Consider the following 21,694-nt stretch of genomic DNA (forward strand, 5'->3'; position numbering starts at 1 on the left):
ATCACAAACACTGGAGTATCCCATGGACTGTGAGATGGTTCAATGTGTCCGGCAGCTAGTTGTTCTGCTACCAATGCTTGCAGGGCCTTTAATTTTTCAATTGGTAGGCGCCACTGATCCACCCACACAGGGATATATGTTAACCAGGTTAAAACAAGCGTGGGTTGTCTAACACCCTGCAGCACAGTGGCCCCCGTTAAAAATCCGTGGTAATCCTCACCCCCCACTGTGACAAGCAATCCCTCCCCCATAAATTGAGGGGAGCTGCCGTCACATATGGTTTAATAACTGCTTGTTGCCCCCAGGATTGGTAATCAGAACTGGTGTGTCCACCGTCTTTGCTCGCGCAGAGCCTCCCAGCCCCACTACTCCCATACCAGCCTCCTCTGTGGACCAGGTGGATGGCCACAGATAGTCAGCTATAATAGTCACATCGGCTCCGGTGTCCAGGAGGCCTGCAAGCCTTACTGTAGTCGGCGATCTTCCGTGATTCAACAGCGTGCACGTCACATGTGGTCGGGATGACAAGACAGTCTGAGACCAGCAGAACTGAGGGGGTCCCGTAGAGCCGAAGCCTCCGTCGCATCGCAGTTGCTGTCCTGCTCTTGAAATAGAACTCGAAAAAGGAACAAGTTGAGCAATATGAGTACCTTTAGGGATTAATACTGGTGGGTAGGGGGTCGAAACCATCGTGCAAATTTGACCTGGTGATGTTTTGTGTGGAGAAGTTACATTGATGTACCCTTCACTGCCACACCCACAGCACTTTCCAGAATTTCTCATAGCATTGGCTATGGTGGTCACTGTGTGTTCCAGTGTCCCAGCTTCAGAACATGCAGCTACCATGTCAGGGACAGAAGGATCTCCTGGTAAAGCCTGTATGATCTTTTGACAGTCCTCATCAGCATTATCTCTTGCCAACCGTTTGCATAGAATTTACTTTAAGACCTCATCTTCTACCTGTTTTTCCAGGGCGGCAGATATTTTTTCTACAAATTGTAAAAAGGGTTCTGTGGGGCCTTGGCAGATAGTGGCATATTTTTGCTTCGGAGCTGCCATGTCCATGGTTCGCTTTATTGCCATAAGGCCTATATTTTGTGCTTGTTTGAGAGCCATCGGAGGCCATGTAGCCTGCAGCTGAGGGCTACCATACTGCCCTTCACCAAGCAAAGCATCCTCTCCAAGGCCTAATCTCAGGTCACCCTGTAGCAGTCGTAAATTATGCTGTGCTGCTGTGCGTGCCATCTGCCTCCAAGTAGATTGAAATACGTGCAATTGTACGGGCTGAAACAGCACCTGTGCTAGATGCGTAATGTCATATGGACACAGCAGATCTGTGCTGATTACGCGAATAAGTTGCATCACCTCAGGAGAATTGATTCCGTATTTTTGTACTCTATTCTGCAAAGCCTGCACTACTCTCCAGCCGATTGGATTGTGCTCATCGTGCCGGTTTGTGCCTGGAGCAGCTTTGAAAACAGGAAATGTAACAGGAGCCTCTGCTGCTTTACCTAGAGGCTTGAGAAACGCCGGTGTTAGAGAGCACGGGCTGAGGCGTTCTACTAGATCCCAGTTGCCAGAGTCGGCAGCATATTTTCTAACTCCCTCCCAGAACTGATCAAGGGATCTCGGGACCACAGTTATTGTGGATGGAGGGAGAGTCCACAGCAGGGGTTCTTTCGGTATGGTTTTATCTGTGAGCTGCAGAGATCGCATAGTGTCAATTAGAGATTTTTCTGCCTCAGTTTCATTTCGGTTCTCACCTTCCGTTCGGCCCTCACATTCAGTGTGACTCTCACCGTCCTTTCGGCCCTCAATTTCAGTACGGCCCACACTGTCTGGCTCGGTGTTAATCGCCACATCATTCTCCTCGGGGGGGGCTGATGGAGTCACCCCTTCTGCCGCCGCACCAGTAGGTGAGGAGGGCCCCTCATCGCCCGGTAAAGTAATTAATGGCGTAGGAGGAGGAGGAGGTGAATAAGGGTATGATCTGATTTTGCCCGTGAGGGGTTTTCTGCCCGCAACTGCTGAGATTGCAGCAGTGGCTGCAGCTGTTACTTGAGCAGAAATTTTTTCATTGCTAACATTGTCAGATTTCTCAGCTTTCTTTTGCCGATCATTCGCATCACATTCTGCTTTCCATTCTTTCAGAGTCTCAGTTAGTAAATGCCATCCGACCGCCAACTCGCACAGCTCTTTCTGTCCTTTAGAGATCTCATCAAACATTTTCAAGGCCACAGATTGCCATGCACCCACACTAAATGCAGTAACTGTTGTGGCTTGAAAGCCTTGCATCCTACACCATAGTAAAATCCTTTTCAAGCTTTGTTCTGGGGTCTTAACCCCTTTTCTTTTTAATAGGGCTCTCCAGGTAGACAAAATCGTCTCCTTTTCTTTTGTTAATTGCTGCCCCATTCTAACAGTTTTGTCCCCGGTGGCTCACCTTATTAGGTGTCTAGGCTCAGGTCCGGACCAGGCAGATTCCACTGCTCTCAGCTTCACCGGGCTCCGTCTCCGCAGCTTGTCTCGCTGCCCGTATACTCTTTCGCAGCTCTCGTTGCCGCCGGTATACTTCTTGCTAGTGCTGGATTTATTGCCTTTAAATGATCTGTTGGCTCAGACGCATCGGGGTCACCATTTGTCACGGTAGAGATGGACACGACAAGTAATAGATCATGCAAAATGTCTACTTTATTGTTCTAACACACCTTTTTATACCCTTCTTTTGAGTATGTGTTAGTATATGATTGGTTTGGTTAGTAACTAACAATTCATGATTGGTGAGTTCGTTAGGACGGTTCTTCTTATCACTATCTTGTTTTTGTACTGGTCTTCTCGGATCTTTCCAGACTCTCAAGGATACACTACAAGCTGCTCAAGGTCACGCTGTTCTCGAACTGTCAGGAATTCCGTAGGCTCGTTGCATCCCCCGACAATCCTAAAAAATAAACAGCATCAGCCCACTCAACATTAACTGATACAAAACCAAAAACTTAAAATAATTGCTGTAATCTTAGGTTTCAATCTTGCAAAAAATTAAGTGGATGAATAATTCTGCATCCAAGAGTTATCCCCATTGACTTCAATACATGCAGAGTTGACTTAACATACCACGTTTCACCTGTATGCACCTTACATACACCTGAGGAGATTCTACAAACACAGAGCAACTCGCATTGGCTTAGAGGCATACATATTGTGCAAAAAAAGTCACAGGAAAAAAATAATCTATATTTAAAGTTCTAGAAGTTATGATATCTACACAGAAACATAGTTCTGGAACCAGTAAGAGAAAAGTATGGTTAGAAAATAGGGAATCATAATTCATTAAACGTGACATGCTAATAAAACAGCAGAATTATAAGCAACTACTTGGCTAGATTTGGGGCAATGTTGAAAGATGGGAATGGTTGTGGAAATTAGCGAGTTTAAAACCAAATTGCAGAGGAAAAGAGTGAAAGTAATGGTGGAGAGCAGACAAAGACATAAATCATGTCAATACTAATTAACTTTCATCAAATATTAGTATTCTATTTCAGAAGACTGCTTATAATAAAATATATGATTCCTTTTCCCTTTTTATTTGGCTTCATATTCTCCGCTACAGACATGCTTCTGTGCATCAAAATAACTCACAAAATATGCAAAAAGAAGGTTCAGTGGGACTTTGATCTTACCATCTTTGACAGCACCAGATTTTTGTAAAATGGTTTGAAAGTTTCAGTTTATAGAAATGGAGGTGTTACTACAAGAGCTATCGTTCTATGGGATCAAGGCAGTCATGGAAGACAGTGGCAAGGACACTAGAAATCTTTGCTATTATATACAAAGTAGAGCAAAACATAATAAGCTCTAATTGCATTGGTGATTCATTGGTCACTTGCTGAGAGACACAAGTTTAGCAAATCACTGGTGTACTAGTTTTGGCTGGGATAGAGTTAATTGTCTTCATAGTAGCTAGTATGGGGCTATGTTTTGGATTTGTGACCAAAACAGTGTTGATAAGACAGGGATATTTTAGATGTTGCTGGTCAGCGTTCACACAGCATAAAGGGCCTTTCTGTTTCTCACACTGCCCTGCAAACAAGTAGGTTGGGACAGCACAAGAAGTTGGGAGGGGACACATTGGGACAGCTGACCCCAACTGACCAAAGGGATATCCCATACCATATGATGTCATGCTCAGCAATTAAAGGTGGTAGAAAGAAGGAAGAAGAGAGGGACATTCAGAGTTACAGCCTTGGTACTCCCAAGTAACCATTACACATGGTGAAGCTCTGCTTTTCTGGAAATGGCTAAACATCTGCCTTCCCATAGGAAGCAGTGGATTAATTCCTTATTTTGCTTTGCTTGCGTGCATGGCTTTTGCTTTACCTAGTAAGCTATCTTTATCTCAACCCCCAAATTTTCTCACTTTTACCCTTCTGATTCTCTCCCCCATCCCACTGGGGAGGCATGAGCAAGTGGCTGTGTGAGGCTTAGCTGCCTCCCGAGGTTACCCCAAAACAACTGGTCACTGTTGTCCTCTTCAGTGGAGAGGAGATCTTGACTGATAGGTCTGTCTCTCCCCTTGAAGTGGGGAGCTATAATTTTCTATAGCATGAATACTATGCTACCTATGGTTTAATCCTCATCAGCCTGTGCACACACATGGTGAATGCATGAGAGGCCTTATTAGAATATATATTTCTGGTAAAACAGTGCAGTCATCCTAGCTTCCTGCCACCTCATCGTGTTTTCAAATCAAAGATTTAATATCCATAGCAGCTTCATTTTACTAAGCTAATAATAACAATCTATACATGCTATATATCAGCAAAAAGATTCCCAGAGCTGCAACTATTAGCAAAAAATGAGAGTGGAAAAATTTATGCTACACAAGGGGGAGTGATGACAAAGCCTATGCTCAGGTATAGGTCTGTGTTAGTCTAAGTAGGTGTATGACACAGTTCAGATGGTGTTACAGTTACTGCAGTGTTTCTAGCTAGGGTATCCAATAAGAGAAATAAGAGGTGGATAATACCAGTGAACTGGTATCACATAGTTCACTTCTGTTCTTGCTGTCAATGTAGGGCATTTTTTTGATGTAGATGACAGTATCCCTTCCCGCCTCATTTATACTCTTTCAACTGCTCCCATTCCCCTCAGGAATCTCTTGTGCAACAGCCTAATCTCACTGAGCTGAACTGAAATGTAGACTATACTCCCTTCCTAGAGAATAAGAACAAGGTACAATTTCCCTTTCATTTGGTGCTCTACTCAGACCTCAAGTTGTAACACACAAAATTCAGCAGGATACCTATGTAAGTACTGAAAGAGCCAGGTAAGCACTGGAATGAGGCTTGGCTCCAGTTTTGCTTCTCAAGAAGGGCAGCTGAATCGGCACTGAAGTCAAAGTGAAATACCACTGGCTTGTAAATTACTATAACCCTCAAACAAGTGTAGAAAAGACAACAATTGTGACTTTCTGAACTCATGCTTCCTGAATTCCTCCTGTAGTGCTTGCAACTTGCTCAGGGTTTTGCTCCAACAAAAAATACAAAAATAACCCACCACACCAAAAAAAAAATGTTTCTTTGCACTACTGAAAAATCAAAGTCATTAGAAGTACAAATTACATTAGCAGTAGTATAGGAATACTACTCTTAATCATTTTAGTTCCTTGTATGACAAGGCTATCAGTCTTAAAAGTTTAATCCCATTTCATAAGCTTTAGGTCAAAGATTTCCATCCATTTCCACAGGCTCTTAGTCTGAACTTAAGTCTGTAAAAATCCTATTAGTTTTGCAGCTTCTACTCATCCCTTTTCTTTACTCTAACCACAATAAGAATGCAAACATGAAAAAGATTCACCATTTATTTTACAGAGACAATTAACCATTTCTTAGGGCATTTTGGCAAATTGGTAAAGCATCTCCATCAGCCTATTTTCACAGGTGAGCCTTTGCCTATTCATAAGTCGTAAATCCTCTTCAGTTTAGAGCCAGCACATGCATCTCTGTGTAGACTAGACTGTCATCCTTTGTCCACTTGCTCTGACAGCAGCTTGGTTCATGTCAGTGAGATCAGTGCATGGGGCAAGGTACTAACAAATGAGAGAAAGGATATTTAAATCTCATTGCTTGGAACTTATTGTTTAAATTTAAAGCACAATACTCTGAATCTAGGAGAGAATCTCAGTCTCTGATAATAGCTAATGTCATTATGTTTTTCTTTAAGCTTTTGATTCAGTCTGTTAAGGGAAATTTCCCTTCCTTCTCCCCCTCTATGCAGAAGAAAACAGACCTTAAGTAGATCAAACTGTTTCTCCATAATTTACCACTTTTCCCAATATCTTCAACAGCATCTTTTAGCTGATCAGAGCCAAGGCTAATATCCAGACATAAAATCCATTCTCAGTCCTCCAATACTAGACCAAAAAGACATTTCACAAACAGCAAGATTTCTTTTTAAGTAGACATCCATCAAAAATGTATTTTTCCTCACTACCTTGGCCTTGAAAACACTGTGTTTTCCAATTTCCTACATGCTGCTTAATGTTATGCAGTGTCAGTCACACCACATTATGTCATTTTATATAGCAGGTCAGCAGGAACTGCCATGTTCAGAGATACCTGATACTTTGCCAAATCATTTGGCACATCTCACATTCTCATCAATTTTAATTACTCGTAGATCATTTCAAAAGAGACATAATTATTGGCAACCATTCAGAAAATAGCAGATAAGTCTACTGAGTGCTTTCCTGGCCTTCTTGTCCATCCATAAACTGCAAGATAGACAGATTTCCCTAAAACAATATAACTGTATGTCAGATTAAAGATGTGCAATCCTAGCTTACATTTACTACCTTAGGGAAATGCTCTGCAATTCTTCCTTACACTGAATAGTACTTCATTCCACAGTTTCCCTAAAGGCAGCTCATAATCAGTGTTATTAGGAATACCAGATTCTGACCCTGAGGCTGAGATTATATAATACTTGTTAATTGATTCAAGTATTAATTCAACACCATATACTTTCTAGAGTAAGCACATATCTTTCATTCTTTCAAACATTTAATTCTTACAGTAATTCTACACCAACTACAGTAATTAAAGCATTCTTTAAATCAAACTCTAGATGAACTACCCCTTTATTATTATGCACATCTATTTTCGTGTCACCTTAACATATTGCATGTAGGAGCACCAACAGGTAAACAGTGCCAAATTGATGGTTAAGGTTAAGTTCTCGTTATACAAACAAGAACATTCTTGAAAAAGCCATGGGTAGCGAGAGCAAAACAAAAATAACAATATATGTGTCATAACATTGGTCAACACTGAGATAGTTTTAGGCGATGATAGATCTCTGTGGAAAATACTGCTGCAAAACAAAGCAGAGAGCCTAGTAGAAAAACCTTGCAATGGGAAACTGTACAGGGAATTGTCAACTCACTACAGTTCAGCAACAAGAAAGCATATGAAATTAGACTGGAAGAGCATTAATTTTAAAGTCAAAAAATACAAGGTCTTCACCTAGTTGAAAAACAGGCTCCTATACACAGAGAAAAGACTGCAAAGCAGTATTGGTTCAGAAGTAAATAGACTAGAGGCTAAAGATTTGTAGTGAGTTCGCACTGATAAAAAAACATGTGCGCCAAGAAGATAGACCAAGAACTGAAGTCTGATGGATCTGACAGACTATGTATTTGGGGGATAGTCAGAAAGCTTGCAGATACCTGCAGACTCACCCAAGGGTAGCCAATGAGATCCTATACTGAAATGTCAACACACTAGAGCCCATTTGTGAAATACAAGCCTCTAAGCAGAGAAAACTTGACATTTTCACAGGTTCCTTTGCATAACTACTTTCATCAAGTACGGTTTTCTAATTTAAAAGCCTTGATTTCAGTAAACCATAATAATTACAAACCAGGCATAACAGACGATCTATATAGTTAGCAAGACAAAGTTGTAGAATATTCTCCAAATAAAGGCCGTCCCAAAGACCCTCTGAAATGAATAATAAGAGTATCTGCATCCTGCAAGTCTATAAAAAGAAATGTTCATGGTGTTTGACAATCATGACAACAAAAGCTGGCCATCCAGTGTATGTTTGTAGAGATACTAGGAAGACTGAGGCTGTAAACCCAATTCCCACCTTGAAGGAGGTGTGGTAAATAGTTCCTCTCAGCCAGAGAATGAAAGCAGTTTGAGATTGAACAAGTAGCTTCCCCTGTGACCTTCCAAGTAGTGAAAATTATTTCAAATGAGAATATTTTAGTTCGGGGGGGGGGGGGGGGGGCATATAAAATAATCTTTAAGTGTTGCAAGGCAGCTAAAAATTACTCAAAACTAAATCTAATTTCTACTTACAGTTAGTTTTACTAGCCCCAGAGCCTCAAAGGTAACAAGTCTAAAAGCAACCCCAAAACCTACATGGTCTCATGGACTGCTAAGAAGGCATTTTGCTGTCAGATACAGCTGTCACCTGTTTAAGATGAAGAAGGAGTAGTCCATAAAGCAGAAGGAAAAAGAGAGGAGCAGAAGTCAGAGTTAGGAGAGAAAAGGAACTGCTGTGTCTGTCGGAGGCAACAGAACTATTCCTCTGTAATTCTTGGTTAGTGGCAGGGCCAACACAGGAGTCAGAGTGAACAAAACTCTCAGTCCCGTATCCTCTCTACTCTGCAACACTGTTTGATTAAGCATATGAATTATATATCCTTTTAAGTTTTTCACTTAGAAAGAGACTAGAGAGTGTATTAGGATGGAAGGGAGAAATGTAGCTTAATATACAGGAACAGTGCACATACTACAGTAATATTTTTTCTAGCTACCTAGCCTTTTATCTGCATTGGCTGTGTTCATAAAAGAAAAAAAAAAAGCCACCAATAATTTTCATCCAGTGAAAAATTTCTGAGACTTTGAAATACAGTTTAATCCCAAATTATCCAATACTGATTCTTTATTATTTTTAAGCCAATCACTTGTTTCATTAAGGTTATACTATTTCCACTGTAATTTCAATGCTCCATTTTGAGGAAAAAAAGAACATTTTAATTTTTCTTAGAATGTAAAAGTGAAGTCAAATTTGTTAGTTAATTACCTTTTTTAATTTTAAGAGACTAAAAATTCATTAGGGTCCTATTCCCAGCAGAAATCTATTTCATCAGACCAACCTTCAGCGAGTTCTGTCATGCATTTAACCTGTTTTCGTTGACCTGTACGATTGGTTTTTGTTATCAAAGTTAAGAAAGAAACAATAAGATACACAAGAATATCAAAACTGGGATCAGTCTGAACCAAGTTGCTGCCTTTCCTTGGTTGTGAAATGAGAGCCCAGCTTGGGGAGGTGAGGGGGACACTCATGAGGAGGAGCCAGCAGAAAACGGGTGACTGCAAAATCATTTCCACACATTTTTCATTTCCGTTCTTGAATAAGAATGAATGCCCTGGATTTGAAAACTATTTTGGCAGGATATACTAAGATCATTCTTACCTTCACAAACTGATCAATGTTCTCTTTTGATTCTCTTTTCCAAAGAGAGAGCAATTCCTATCTTTCTAGAACATATACATTTCAGAACGACTCGTGCTTTGAAAAGCTATCACATAAATGGGATTAAATATCACAAGAGTATTTATCAAAGCATAAAAATACACTGCATAATATAAACCTTATAAGCAACCAGTTTAATTTTTTACAATTAAATGAAATCCATCATCAAAAGAATTACATATGGCAAATTTTCAGTACAAAATGCTTGCTTAGGATGTGGTGAAAATGGGGTGAAAATAATTTTTTTATATTGCATTCCGAGTTGAACAATGGCACATGTCTAAAAATGGACGTAAACTCATATTACTTGTAATTGTACTTTTTTTCTTTCCGTCACCTTCTTTTCCCCCAAATGAAGTTCCCTAGAAGTGAATCATCTCTTTTCTCCACTGACTATAAAACAAGCTGTGTAGCAAATGTAAATAACAGTAGACACATGAATATGCCGCCAACATTTCTTTACTAACTTTTCCTGTTATATAGGCACTTCAGCTACTTTACTATCATAATATTATTCATTTGGAGTCTATCCCAGACAAAACCAGTAGAATGAGTAAGTTTTCTTTTCTGGTCAGAAGTGAAGCAAAACAAAAGGTTTGTTGCAGAGGAATATGAGTGTTTTCTAATTTTGTTTCCACAAATAAAAAAGTCAAGCAATCATTTTAAGTCAAGCAACATATTTCATTTTCTCCCCCCAAAATATTTTTTTCCCTTCCTAGCATTTAAACAGCAGCAAAATCTTTGGACATAAGTAGTCAACATGGGATACAGCCACATACAGTGCTTGTGTCCAGACACTCATTTGTCTACAAGTTTGGCCATTAAGTTCCAAACAGCAACAATTTGAAAAGCTGAGGTGCGCAGTGGGAAAAACTAGCAAATCCCTTCACAGTCCCTCTAGTATCTACAAACTATACTGGATAGATAAGGAAGCTTCAGCATGTGTCTTTCTAAATCCCACTGAATTACTGTAATTTGTGTTTTCGTTTAAAAGAAGTTATATACTTCCTTTCATCAAAAAGGAATTTCAGTATTGATGTGAGGGGGAAAAAAGGGGGGCTACAGTCTTCTGAAAAAGGGCAGGCATCTATTTCATTTCAAAATAGTAGATGTGTGCTTTCAACATTATAGTTCAATTTTAATGTGCGTGGAATCTGACTTTTACTTACATCCTTCATTATTTATGAAGTTTTGATACTGCAAACTAATTTATCTGCTTGTTTTCTACTCAGACTTGGAATAGCTTTATAGAACACAGAGCTTCTATCTTTCATTAGCTTTGTTACAGCACATAAGATCACAGACAAGATCTGGTCTAGAAACAAGGTACTTTGGTAGGGGCCTTTGGCCCAAGGAGCATAAACTTTTGGACTAATGCTATAAGCTGTTCTGCACATGCCAATCTACCTGTAGGATAAAGGCTCAAGCCTTGGTTGACTGCAATGAGAACGCAAGTGTCAAGCTTCACAGACTGAATTGCAAGATCTGAACAGATAATTGTGGAAAAACAAAGGACCAAACTGAAAATAAGATCACTTAATTATATAGCTGGGTATTATATAAGTACAGTACAGGCTGATGGCTCCTGAAGGTACTAATTATGATTACTATTTTAAGCAATACCTTCTGTGTGGATATAAGCCACTACTTGTTCATACAGTTTGCTTGTTACGGGTATCTTAGTGGAATTTGGGCTCCAAGAAAGATTTTTTTATTATTATTATTTTGAAATAACAATAAAAATTTAATTTAGTGATCATTTTTGTTCCATCATGGTACTTATTTCAATAGGACTATTTTTGTGCTTAAAGTTGAAAACAAATTTTAGCACTTTGCAGAATCAAGCAAAAACATATAATCCAGAGGCAGTCCTATGAGACATGGTCAGACAAACACAGGCAGCATCCCTGCGGCTCATTCAAAGGGGTTCAATAAGAATCTCTATGGAATATTAACTAACAATAAACCCTCTCCTTAAAAAACGCACAGAGGACTTTGCAGCGCTATGACAAAAGAAGTCCAGATAAAAACATTGTCTGCCAAGGTCCTGTGTGAACAGATCCCACACTCTCAAATGAGCTGGGTTGTGCAGAACTGATAATATGGTTCTGAATGGGATGCTGTGCTGTGGAGTTAACAAGACAACACTGCAATGCTCCCCCGCCCCCCATATAGGGGGAGGCAGATGGCCTCAGCGTGTTTTCATGCTTGGTCAGGTGTTATTAATCTATGAGCAAGAGAGCAGGTGGCTGTCATAAATTGCAATAATTTTTCACAAATCATTCAGCTCTCCAAAGAAGCCAAGTACATGAATATGTTTTTATTATCTTAGAAAGACAGACAGAAAGAAAAACGAGGAAGAGATTGCAAAGAACTGCTGTTTAAAGTAATTGTTAAGCTTAGACAACGGTGCACAGTGAAAGCAGAAACTGGAAATGCTACATCCAGCAGTCTCCTGCATCTCAGTCATTTTCCCATTAAAAAGTATATGAAGCACATATTCTTGAAGTAACAAAGCTCTACTTCCAAGGCAAATGGAATAATTTAAAAATGCACTTCAGTGACACTGGACTGGAATTATTTTGAGCCCAGCATTCTGCTGCCAGTGAGCTTTACCATTTATTATTTGCACTGAGACTGACTAAGGGGCCCATCTGAGATCAAAGATACTGCCATATTCAGAGCATATTAGTACAAAAGTAGCAAGAGACAGGCCTGCCTTGGAGGAGGTAACCACCAACATAGAGAAGAGACCCAGAGAAAAATGCTGAAAATGTTCCTCATCTGAAGAACTAGGAAGGCAGCAAATCCCAAAAGTCAAATTCTGAAGAGCTCAGCTCCCACTTAATCATGTAAGCTAAGGATCCACCTTTGCAGAATTGCTCTGTTTTCAGCAGCCCATAACAGTGTCTTCTGTGCATGCCCACATTGAAATAAGGAAGCCAAGCTGGCAAGTGAATCCCTGTATCCCATGATCCTGTCCAGTCCTCTGACCAAAAAACTGGTTCCTATCACCACAATGGACAGACTTACCACAAAACCAGCCCTGCCACAGTAATGTAGGTGATTTTACAGAAGCGTGCATCCTGCGTGAGGTGGAGTAAATGAAAGTAGTATTGTAGAAGGTACCTTACTGCTGAACTACTGTCTTAAGTATGCTTGAATACAATTAATATATACCATAATATATTAAAATTGTCCTTTGGGTTATTGTAATTTTATCTGCATAGTTAAGAGCAGCTATGGTATTTGCACAAGTGACTCAATGTTTTATTGACATTCCTTGTCTAATACTACTGGAACTTTTTTTTTAAATGAAATAAATTTTGCAAGCTTAATTCAGTTTGCCCTAATTGTTAAATAATTTCTGCCACATTTTTAACAAAACCCTCAAGACAAATAAAATTGACTGTGTGCTCAGCTTCAACCTGGACAAATTGAGTCTAAACCATTAACGCGGAGAAGGTGGTATGTAGAAGGTGGAGGAAGAATCCTGGGTTCTCTCTGGGTAACAGGGCTATCTTACTTGTGCATCTGGTGCCTCATTCAAGGAGCTCTCAAACTCTGGAGCTGTAAGTCATAAGTCCTGACACCAGTGTGCACTTCTGTGCAATAAATTGTGCAGAACCACAGAAATAAGGTAACAAGGGAAGACTGGTGGAACTTACAAAACTGTAAGAAACTAAAATATACACTGAAGATAGTAATTTAAGAATATGGGGATGAAATTCTTTGAATTGAACTTTAAACCATTTGTGGCAGATGGCTAGAGGGGAACAACCAAGCAAAACCAGACAACGCATTTCTCTTCAAAGGATACAATATAAAAAGATGGTTCAAGGGAACAAAATTATTTTACTACACAGTATGTTAAAGAACAATCAGTACTTGGCTAATTTAGGACCTTAGAAAAACATTTACACAGCAATTTTTACAAAAAGCTAAACTGTCTTATGTGGTTGATTCCCCTTCTGGTTTGCTTCTTTTTTTTAGGGCCTACAAAGGCTCTAGTATACTGTCTCTAACTCTTCAGATTCTACTTTAGATACAGGTGGACAGAAGTTTTTAAAGCTCACCTTGAAACATCCAGGAAGAAAAAAAAAAAAAAGGAAAGAAGAGAGTCAAATTTAACCAGGTGTTTGGAAGAGATTCTGAATGAATTTTCATTCTCTCACTTTTGTTGTAAGATTAAAGGAGGAATATGGTTGACAATTTTTCCCTCTAAAACTAAGCCTAGAAGACTGCTTGTTCAGCATGTCAGTGACAAATGCGAACATTTCAAAATATTCAGTTTTTTTTTAAAAAAAAACCAAACCCACAAACACAAACCACATATCATCTTGACAGCAGGTTCCTCTGAAGGATCACCATGGTAAACTGTAACCCAAGCTCCAATTGCAATGTTCTCTGAAAGAACATGTCACACAAAACCTCATGTAGAGGCAACACACAGATGGCAGGTTATTGACTAGTAAGAGAGCCTGTCACATAATAAGCAGGACAATCTTTTACCAGGATAGTCTAGGAGAGAACTTACACAATGGGTATTTTATATTAAAGGACTCCTGGGTTTAAAAAAGTCACTTTTATGTTAATAATAAAGGTATAATTTTAAAATATTTTTCCACTTTTCATTAATTAATGCATCTGGTTATACTTTTACTTTGCTCAGCAACAAAAATAACTTTAGCAGTAAGCAGAGCTACACAAGAAAAAAAAGGCATATTTTGAATGAGGAAAGTCAGTTTCAATGTTCCATGGGCAAAAACTGTCTCACAAAACCTCTCTTATCTGTGCCAGCTACAGTATCCCTATTCAATATAAACTTCTAGATTTTATAAATTTACATGTCTAAATAAACTCATTTTGAAATATTAAAGGCACATATTATATACAAGAGTACATAATGAAAAGTTTAGAAAAGGCAGTTTCACTCAAGCACAATGAAAATAAGATGTTTTCCTCAAAAATTCCCAATTCTGCTACTCTTTTATCTGACTTGGATCCAGTGAACTAAACACAACACTGCAATACTGGCATCTGAAAAAGTTATTCAATTATTTTTCTATACTCCACACTATTAATATTTCTTTGGAGTTCTGCTTTGCACTTCTACAGTGTTTTGGGGACAGGATGGTTTAAGTAAGTGAACAAATAAAAAAGGAGCTAAATCTACCCTGTGTTTCAATCTAGGCAATGTCACCAGACTTCCTGACTCAGTTTCCTGTCCATAGGAAGACAATGCAAAATTATCTACTGCAATACACACATATTTAAGCAAAAGTATCCTTTCATTACAGAGCCTTTTGGACTAGCACAATGCTTCTCCTAGCAAGGAAGTAAGTGGTTGGTTTTAGCTCAAACGAGTTCTTCACTCTTGTTCACCAAGCTGCTCTGCTCAAAAAATGGTAAGGACTGAGAGAACTGACTAAGCCTATATCACCATTCAGAAATAACTCCTGGATCTGTATCTTACAGTGTCAGTGCCCCAAGAAAGATTGTGTTAGTAAATAAACTCCAGATTTGCTGGCTAAGTACCAGCTAAAAATACTTTAGAGAAGACATCAGCAGATGCACATTGTCTGCTAATAAACATAAACCAGCAGTGACGTTTGAAGGTAAAGGAGTTGTGCTATTTCATTGACAATCCAGCTGCAATCTGATGATTGTTTCCTTCCTTAAACCAAAAGCACTTTTTTTTTTTTTTTGGAGGGGGGACCAGTTTAAAAAACAAACAGAACAACCTCACTATGTTTAATTGCAACGACTGTTTCTGTCAGCAAGTTCATTCATTAACTGCAGCATCACAATAATTGCCTCTGTTGTTTATTGCATGGGTTGCCCAAGACTTGGTATTCTATTACAGCATTGTTGAATAGCAGAAATTGGACAAAGGTTCAGGCAAAGGATGTCATCATTTAACCACCACAAATGTAAATTGCTATTTCTTACCTGCTTGCAATAATAGACTTAACCACAGTAGGAATTTTCTAGATGGAGACTAGTGGTTTTAATTTTACATATAATCATTAAAATCTAATTGGTGTGAACTTTCCTTGGAGCAGACAAGATGTCTAATATAGTAGTAATTACTACTTAAACCTTATATTATCCCAGGCTATTTTAAATGCAAAGGAAGAAGTAGTGTTATGACAGTCACAATCTTAAAATATACAGAAAGTTACAAGATATGATCATTGGAGAGGAGCAAAATCCCATGCAAATCATTCTGAATAGGTAGCGGCGTTGAGGAATTGAGAGATGGTTCTTCCTGCAATGCACAGGTCTGCAAAGCTTGATAATATTAGCCTCAACATTTGAAGCAGTACTGTCACATTGATACAAGTGCTGCCTGTGAGCAAATAACCCTGACAGACCTTATCCAGTACAGTCCATGACACAGTCAATCTGTAAATAAATGCAAGTTGACTACTTTCTTTCCTGAAAAAGCCAGTTCAGAATACTGCATTCCAAAGTCATGCTGAAGTATTGAGGCAGATATGTTTCACAATTATGAGTTTCTTGGACTGTTTAGCAAAAGAGATTAGCTTATACGTTCAAAAAAATAAAAGTCTACCTTTCCATAATGTCTTCTGAATTGCAGAATTTAACATACAAAAGCCCAAGAATCAGAAGGACATAAGTATTAACTACTATCTAGACTAAATGGTGAAGTTTCTAGAAATTCTTTACATGAATACATTACAAACAGATATGAGCCAGGAGACAACTGGCAATATCAAAGCACCAATTAGTCTTAGTGAATATGCATAGATTCCAGAATGAGGCCCCTTTACTAAAATATACAGTTCTCAGACAGACACTTTGGCTGCAAATAGCTTAAATGAGGCTTCAGATGGATGCAAGGATCCAAAACTGCAAGACAAAATGTGTTTCCTATTACCCAAGCATTTAATAATATAGGAAGAATTTTAGTTTTTCTTTAAGAAAAAAAGAGGTTGGGAATTTATTTTTCTCCAGCTTTCATCTCTCATTGCTGCTGTGGCCCTAGATTAGTATGTGTAACAATCAAAATCTGTATGCAAAAATATCACACTATTTCTCTTTGCAAATGACTTTGGCTACCCTGTTCTCTGAACACTGTCATTTTTACCATTCTTTTAACACATACATTCAATCTAAAAGCTGTTAAAAGGCCTCAGCTCTGTTAATATAGGCATCCCTTTATCTGACACCAATGATTTTTACCAGGTCACTGGTTTAATGCCTTTAAGCCCTTGATAAATTAATCATCAGCGCGGTCAAATGATTTTGTCAACTTCATAAGAGTATCTGCAGTTTTGAATAACTGGCTTCCAATGGAAGATCTGCAATGAAAACCCTTTAGCATTTTTAAAAAATATCCTCCCATCTACAGTTAAAGAATTGCAAGGAGCATGCAATTACAATGCCATATGCTACATTTACAGATGACAAGGCTTGACGGGGCGGGGGGGGGGGGTAATTACATCAGGGTAACTGAGGCATTTTTACTTCTTAGGAATACATCAGGAGTTAAACACATCCCACAGTCTGCCCCTCTGGACCAAATTCAGAAGAGCATTTCAACTTGAGGGAGTCCTTGCTGATCTGAACTAGCTATATGCATTTTTAAAATCAGGCATTGTTTGCTGGATCAAGCTACAGCACTAGTTTCTGCATGAAAAGGAAAAAGCATACAGTATAAAAATCTTTCACACACGTAAACACACAAGCATTGATTTAACATTATACATCTTTGTCCATTTAACACCCATTCAAAAAAAAGAGGTGGCATTATGTAACAGAATCTCAGTCTCCCAGAAATCAAATACCTTCCTAAAAGAAGTAGAACTCTCAATCCTGTTACAAAAGCAGCCCATGTAGGCCTAAAATCACTGATAAAACAGTGCCTAAATGAAGCAAATTTGTATTATTGATGGTTCTCATGACCTGTGAAGAACTTTTGCAGTGAAGGACAATTCCAATTACTAAACCATTCAGCACTCTAATACAGTCTGCTTTCAAGAGTACTGTAGGATTTTGGGAGTCAGCCCTAAATGATGCCTGCAAAATATATCAGTGTAGGTGACGTATAGAACACACTAATCCGAAAGCCCGTCTGTTTGGGTCAGAAATCACAATCAGAGTGAGTGGCAGATTTCCAGTCCTTGACAATGCTGCATCTCCCCAAGGAGGAAAGGGTGTAGGCAGGGTGACTGAGTGACCTTGATACGCTGAGCTAGTCACAAGTCAGCATTGCAAGACTGCGCTCCAGGGAAGTTGTGATGTTTATTAAAGCAAGACAACAGGAGAAATATTGCCAGAGGCACTGCTACTACAATAAGGATTTGTGAGAGGGGGAAAATTGAAAGAAACAGGAGAAGCAGATGGAAAGAGGATCATGTCAGGGGATGGGTAACCAGTAGGGCAAAGGGGAAGAATAATATGGATATAAAGAAATCTACTTTATAAAAATGACTACATGTTCTGTATTTTCACAAAATTCTTGAAAGTCCAGGCACAATGCAGTTAAGATATCAAGGAACTGTACACAGACAAAAATGTGTTACAGTTGTGCTGAACAAAGGAAGAAGTACTTTTTCCTTATAGCAGCTACAAATCACTGAAGGTAGAACTGTCTGTTGTTGTGATTTAACACCAGCCAGCACCATGCATCTGCTCACTCACTCCTCCCTGCTTCCAGTGGGATGGGGAGAAAAATTGGAAAATAAAAATTGAAAAAAAAGTAAAACTCATAGGTTGAGATAAGAATTACTTAATAATTAAATTAAAATAAAATATTATCTATAATAATAATAGCAATGAAAAGGAATATAACAAAAAAAAACAAACACTCAAGACAAGTAATGCACAATGCAATTGCTCACCACCTGCTCACCAATGCCCCAGCAGTGATCTGGCCCTCCCAGCCAACCCCCCCGAGTTTATATATTGAGCATGATGTTCTATGGTATGGAATATCCATTTGGCTAGTTCAGGTCAGCTGTCCTGGCTATGGTCCCTCCCAGCTTCTTGTACACCTGCTTGTTGGCAGAGCATGGGAAACTGAAAAGTCCGTAACTTAGGTAGGATAAGCACTACTCAGTGACAACTAAAACATCGGTGTGTTATCAACATCATTCTCGCACTAAATCCAAAACACACTGTACCAGCTACTAAGAAGAAAATTAACTCTATCCCAGCCAAAACCAGGACACTGTAAAGCTACAGAATTCAAGAACAATTAAGAGTGAAGAAGGAACACAGTAAAGACAAGGACCGCTTTAAGGGCTGTGTTACCTGCAGTATCTAGAGAACTATATAACAGAGAAAAATTAATCTTCATATGTGACTAATAAGATTCTGCAAAAAATACTGTATTCTGCCACAACCTTGATATCAGATTCTGACTGATATCAGAAAGACACTGTATTTATTTCCAGAGATAGAATGTAATGTCTAAAGCTACACGTAAGTATCTAAGACAGTTCATCTGATACATATTCCTAGGTTTTTTTGCCCCTCACTCATTGCTAGTTTTTCATTAGTTTGAAAAGGCGGTAGAGTTACACCATGATACCTCTTTCCGTTAAAACACCTGAGCATATTTAAAATTGCCATTACCCGTTCCTGTACCAACAATATTCCAAAACAAGCAAATGGGAAACTAAAGGCTTTCTCAAATAGCATGGGCAAGTAAAGAGTTTTCTATTCAGGACACTTAAGCTGCAACCTCAAAATTGGAGAAGGAAGAGACGGAGAGAGCAGGGGAGGGAGGAACAAGTGTAGTTGCTTTGACTTGCCGTAGAAGAGTTGTGGTTCCCAATCTTCATTGGAAACATGACCAGTACCATACTTATCACTGAGCTAAACAGAACATATTTGGTTCACAGAATTGTAATTTTAGCATTAAAATTGCTTGCTGGCAATTTCTAGCAATTTGTAGCTGTTGTTGCCAGCAAGTGCTAACAATCACCAGGAGTCAGATTCCAGCTAAGCCTGTCAGCACTTCAGCTTTTGGCAAACATTTCATGGATAGTATTTTGATGCCTCTGTGATCACTTGCAGTTCAGTCAGATTAGAGATCACAGGTTGAAGTACATTACACTATAGCACTCTTTACAACAGTTAACCTCTTCTAGTCTTTGAAACAAAGGAGACCAGCATTGCTTCTATATCTTAACAACAGATGTTTCAAAAGTAGTATACATTCTGTATTTAAATTTAAAGGTGGATTGCATCCATCTCCACACTAGTTTCCACAAAACATAGTCATTTGCTTAAAGTCTGTCTATACTTTCATCCAGTACATTGGATAAGCACATGACTTCAAGCACATTCAAAACGAGGCATACACCTTTACTTTCAACTTTAGCACTTGGAAAAAAATTCTGTCATTTCACTTGTATTCTGAAAAGCTGGAGAAAGTTGTAGACTTCTGGGTTTTGGTTTTGAATTCTTTGCATAAAGATTTGAAAATCAAATGAGAGATAAGCCCCTGAAACTAAAAGCCAATTCCTTTCTGGGTTAAAATCAAAATAGCTCTACTAAATTTTGGAATGTAACATTGCTTACACCGATAAATGTCTGGCCCAGTATCTGTCAAGCTGTGCAGAAGACATGATTTAGTAGGGCCTGTTGCGATTGGACAAGGGGTAATGGTTTTAAACTAAAAGAGGGTAGATTCAGACTAGGTATAAGGAAGAATTTTTTTATGATAAGGGTGGTGAAACACTGGAAGAGCTTGCCCAAAGAGAGGTGGCAAATGCCTCATCCTTGGAAACATTCAGGGTCAGGTTGGACAGGGCTCTGAGCAACCTGATCGAGTTGCAGATGTCTCTGCTCATTGCCAGGGGATTGGACTAGATGACCTTTAAAGGTTGCTTCCAACCCAAACTATTCTATGATATGTGGAAGAAATGGGTTTTCCATTGGACCGTGGGAAAATTTTAGTATATGACCTTAAGATTCAGAAACCTTACATATCAAAAAATGCAATGGCACAAGTGTCTGTACCTTGTAACTATATGCTTGTACTTGTTCAGACTTAAGTTTCAAAATGCTATCATCAACATCAGTATCCACCCAGTGAGGCTAGACATTTTTCTTTTATAGAAACCCAAACTATATAGTCACAAGAGAATGAGAATCTTTATTTAAGCTTCTGTTTTCCTATCTGTTATCTCTAGACTGTAAATTTCATTTTTTGAAAGTTTAGATCTTCTGGATGCAAATGCAGCACTATGAAGAAAATAAGTTTTCAAACCTCACCTAAGTTCAAAACACATATGATTGTTTCATAGGCTTTGATATCTTTGAAACTATTGAACTACAGATGTCGTGACATAAATAAATCCAGCTCCTGTTAGAGTCAACAAGAGTTGCAACTGCATACAAACTGAATAGGAGCTATTATACAGTAAAACGCCAGAAGGCATTTTGCTTTCTATTTTAAAGTTTGCCTCAAATTTTCCACGCCTTGGCAGGTTGTTTTCACAGGATTTAGTAATTTCTTTTTAAAGCAAAAAATAATTGTAGACTTTGAAACCCACTGTCAGAAAGTGTTTCTACATTTGGATGCACAAGGCCTTAACAACCATTGCACTGCATTTTGCACAGTCTTTTAAACCACTACAAAGTAACTACCGCTTCAGAGGGGGAACTGTTTTACATTAACACAAGCAAAGTGGAAGATACCTGATCACAGGGTGTAGGGCAATAATGAGATGGTGCATGCTCCAAGAAGCAGCATTGTTTTCTCAAATGTCAATATTTTCCAAAAGACTGACTTTTTCTAGCTATTGAGTAAATAACTTCTGGGTGCCTATCAAACATGGGATATACTTCAGCAGGCTTGCAGTCTCCACGGAAGATCTTCACACTCTTGACCACATTCCTAGTTAAGTTTCAAACCAAATAGTACATAACAACAAATTAACTTTTTCCAAAACCCATGCTTTCTTTTGCACAGCATCCATATTTCAGTATTGAAAACAATAAAACAGTCTTTGTGCAAGACCCAAAAGATATTTTAAAGCCATTTTGAATGAATCAGACCAGAGCCTTTAAATCTACTGCCCTTTATGAGTACAATGTTTAGGTCTGGTCTACATTTGAAAGTCTGCAACTCAGCAATGACATTAGTTCAGAATTTTCTCATCAAGAGTCA

General features: G+C 38.8%; 1 protein-coding gene across 1 annotated transcript in view; it reads right to left on the bottom strand.

Moving 5' to 3' along the window:
• Window positions 1–270: 270 nt before the first annotated feature.
• The window catches only part of LOC142033275 (uncharacterized), a 51,808-nt gene continuing 30,384 nt past the window's right edge, over window positions 271–21,694 (bottom strand). Inside the window, exons 3-4 of the mRNA XM_075033157.1 lie at window positions 1,046–2,938; window positions 271–616 (exon numbers count right to left, since the gene is read on the bottom strand). Of these exons, the coding sequence (XP_074889258.1) occupies window positions 271–616; window positions 1,046–2,415 (1,716 nt within the window). The 5' untranslated portion in view covers window positions 2,416–2,938. The remainder of the gene's footprint in view (window positions 617–1,045; window positions 2,939–21,694) is intronic.

This window comes from Buteo buteo, chromosome 7, assembly GCF_964188355.1.
Source record: "Buteo buteo chromosome 7, bButBut1.hap1.1, whole genome shotgun sequence".
NCBI classification, from domain to species: Eukaryota; Metazoa; Chordata; class Aves; order Accipitriformes; family Accipitridae; genus Buteo; species Buteo buteo.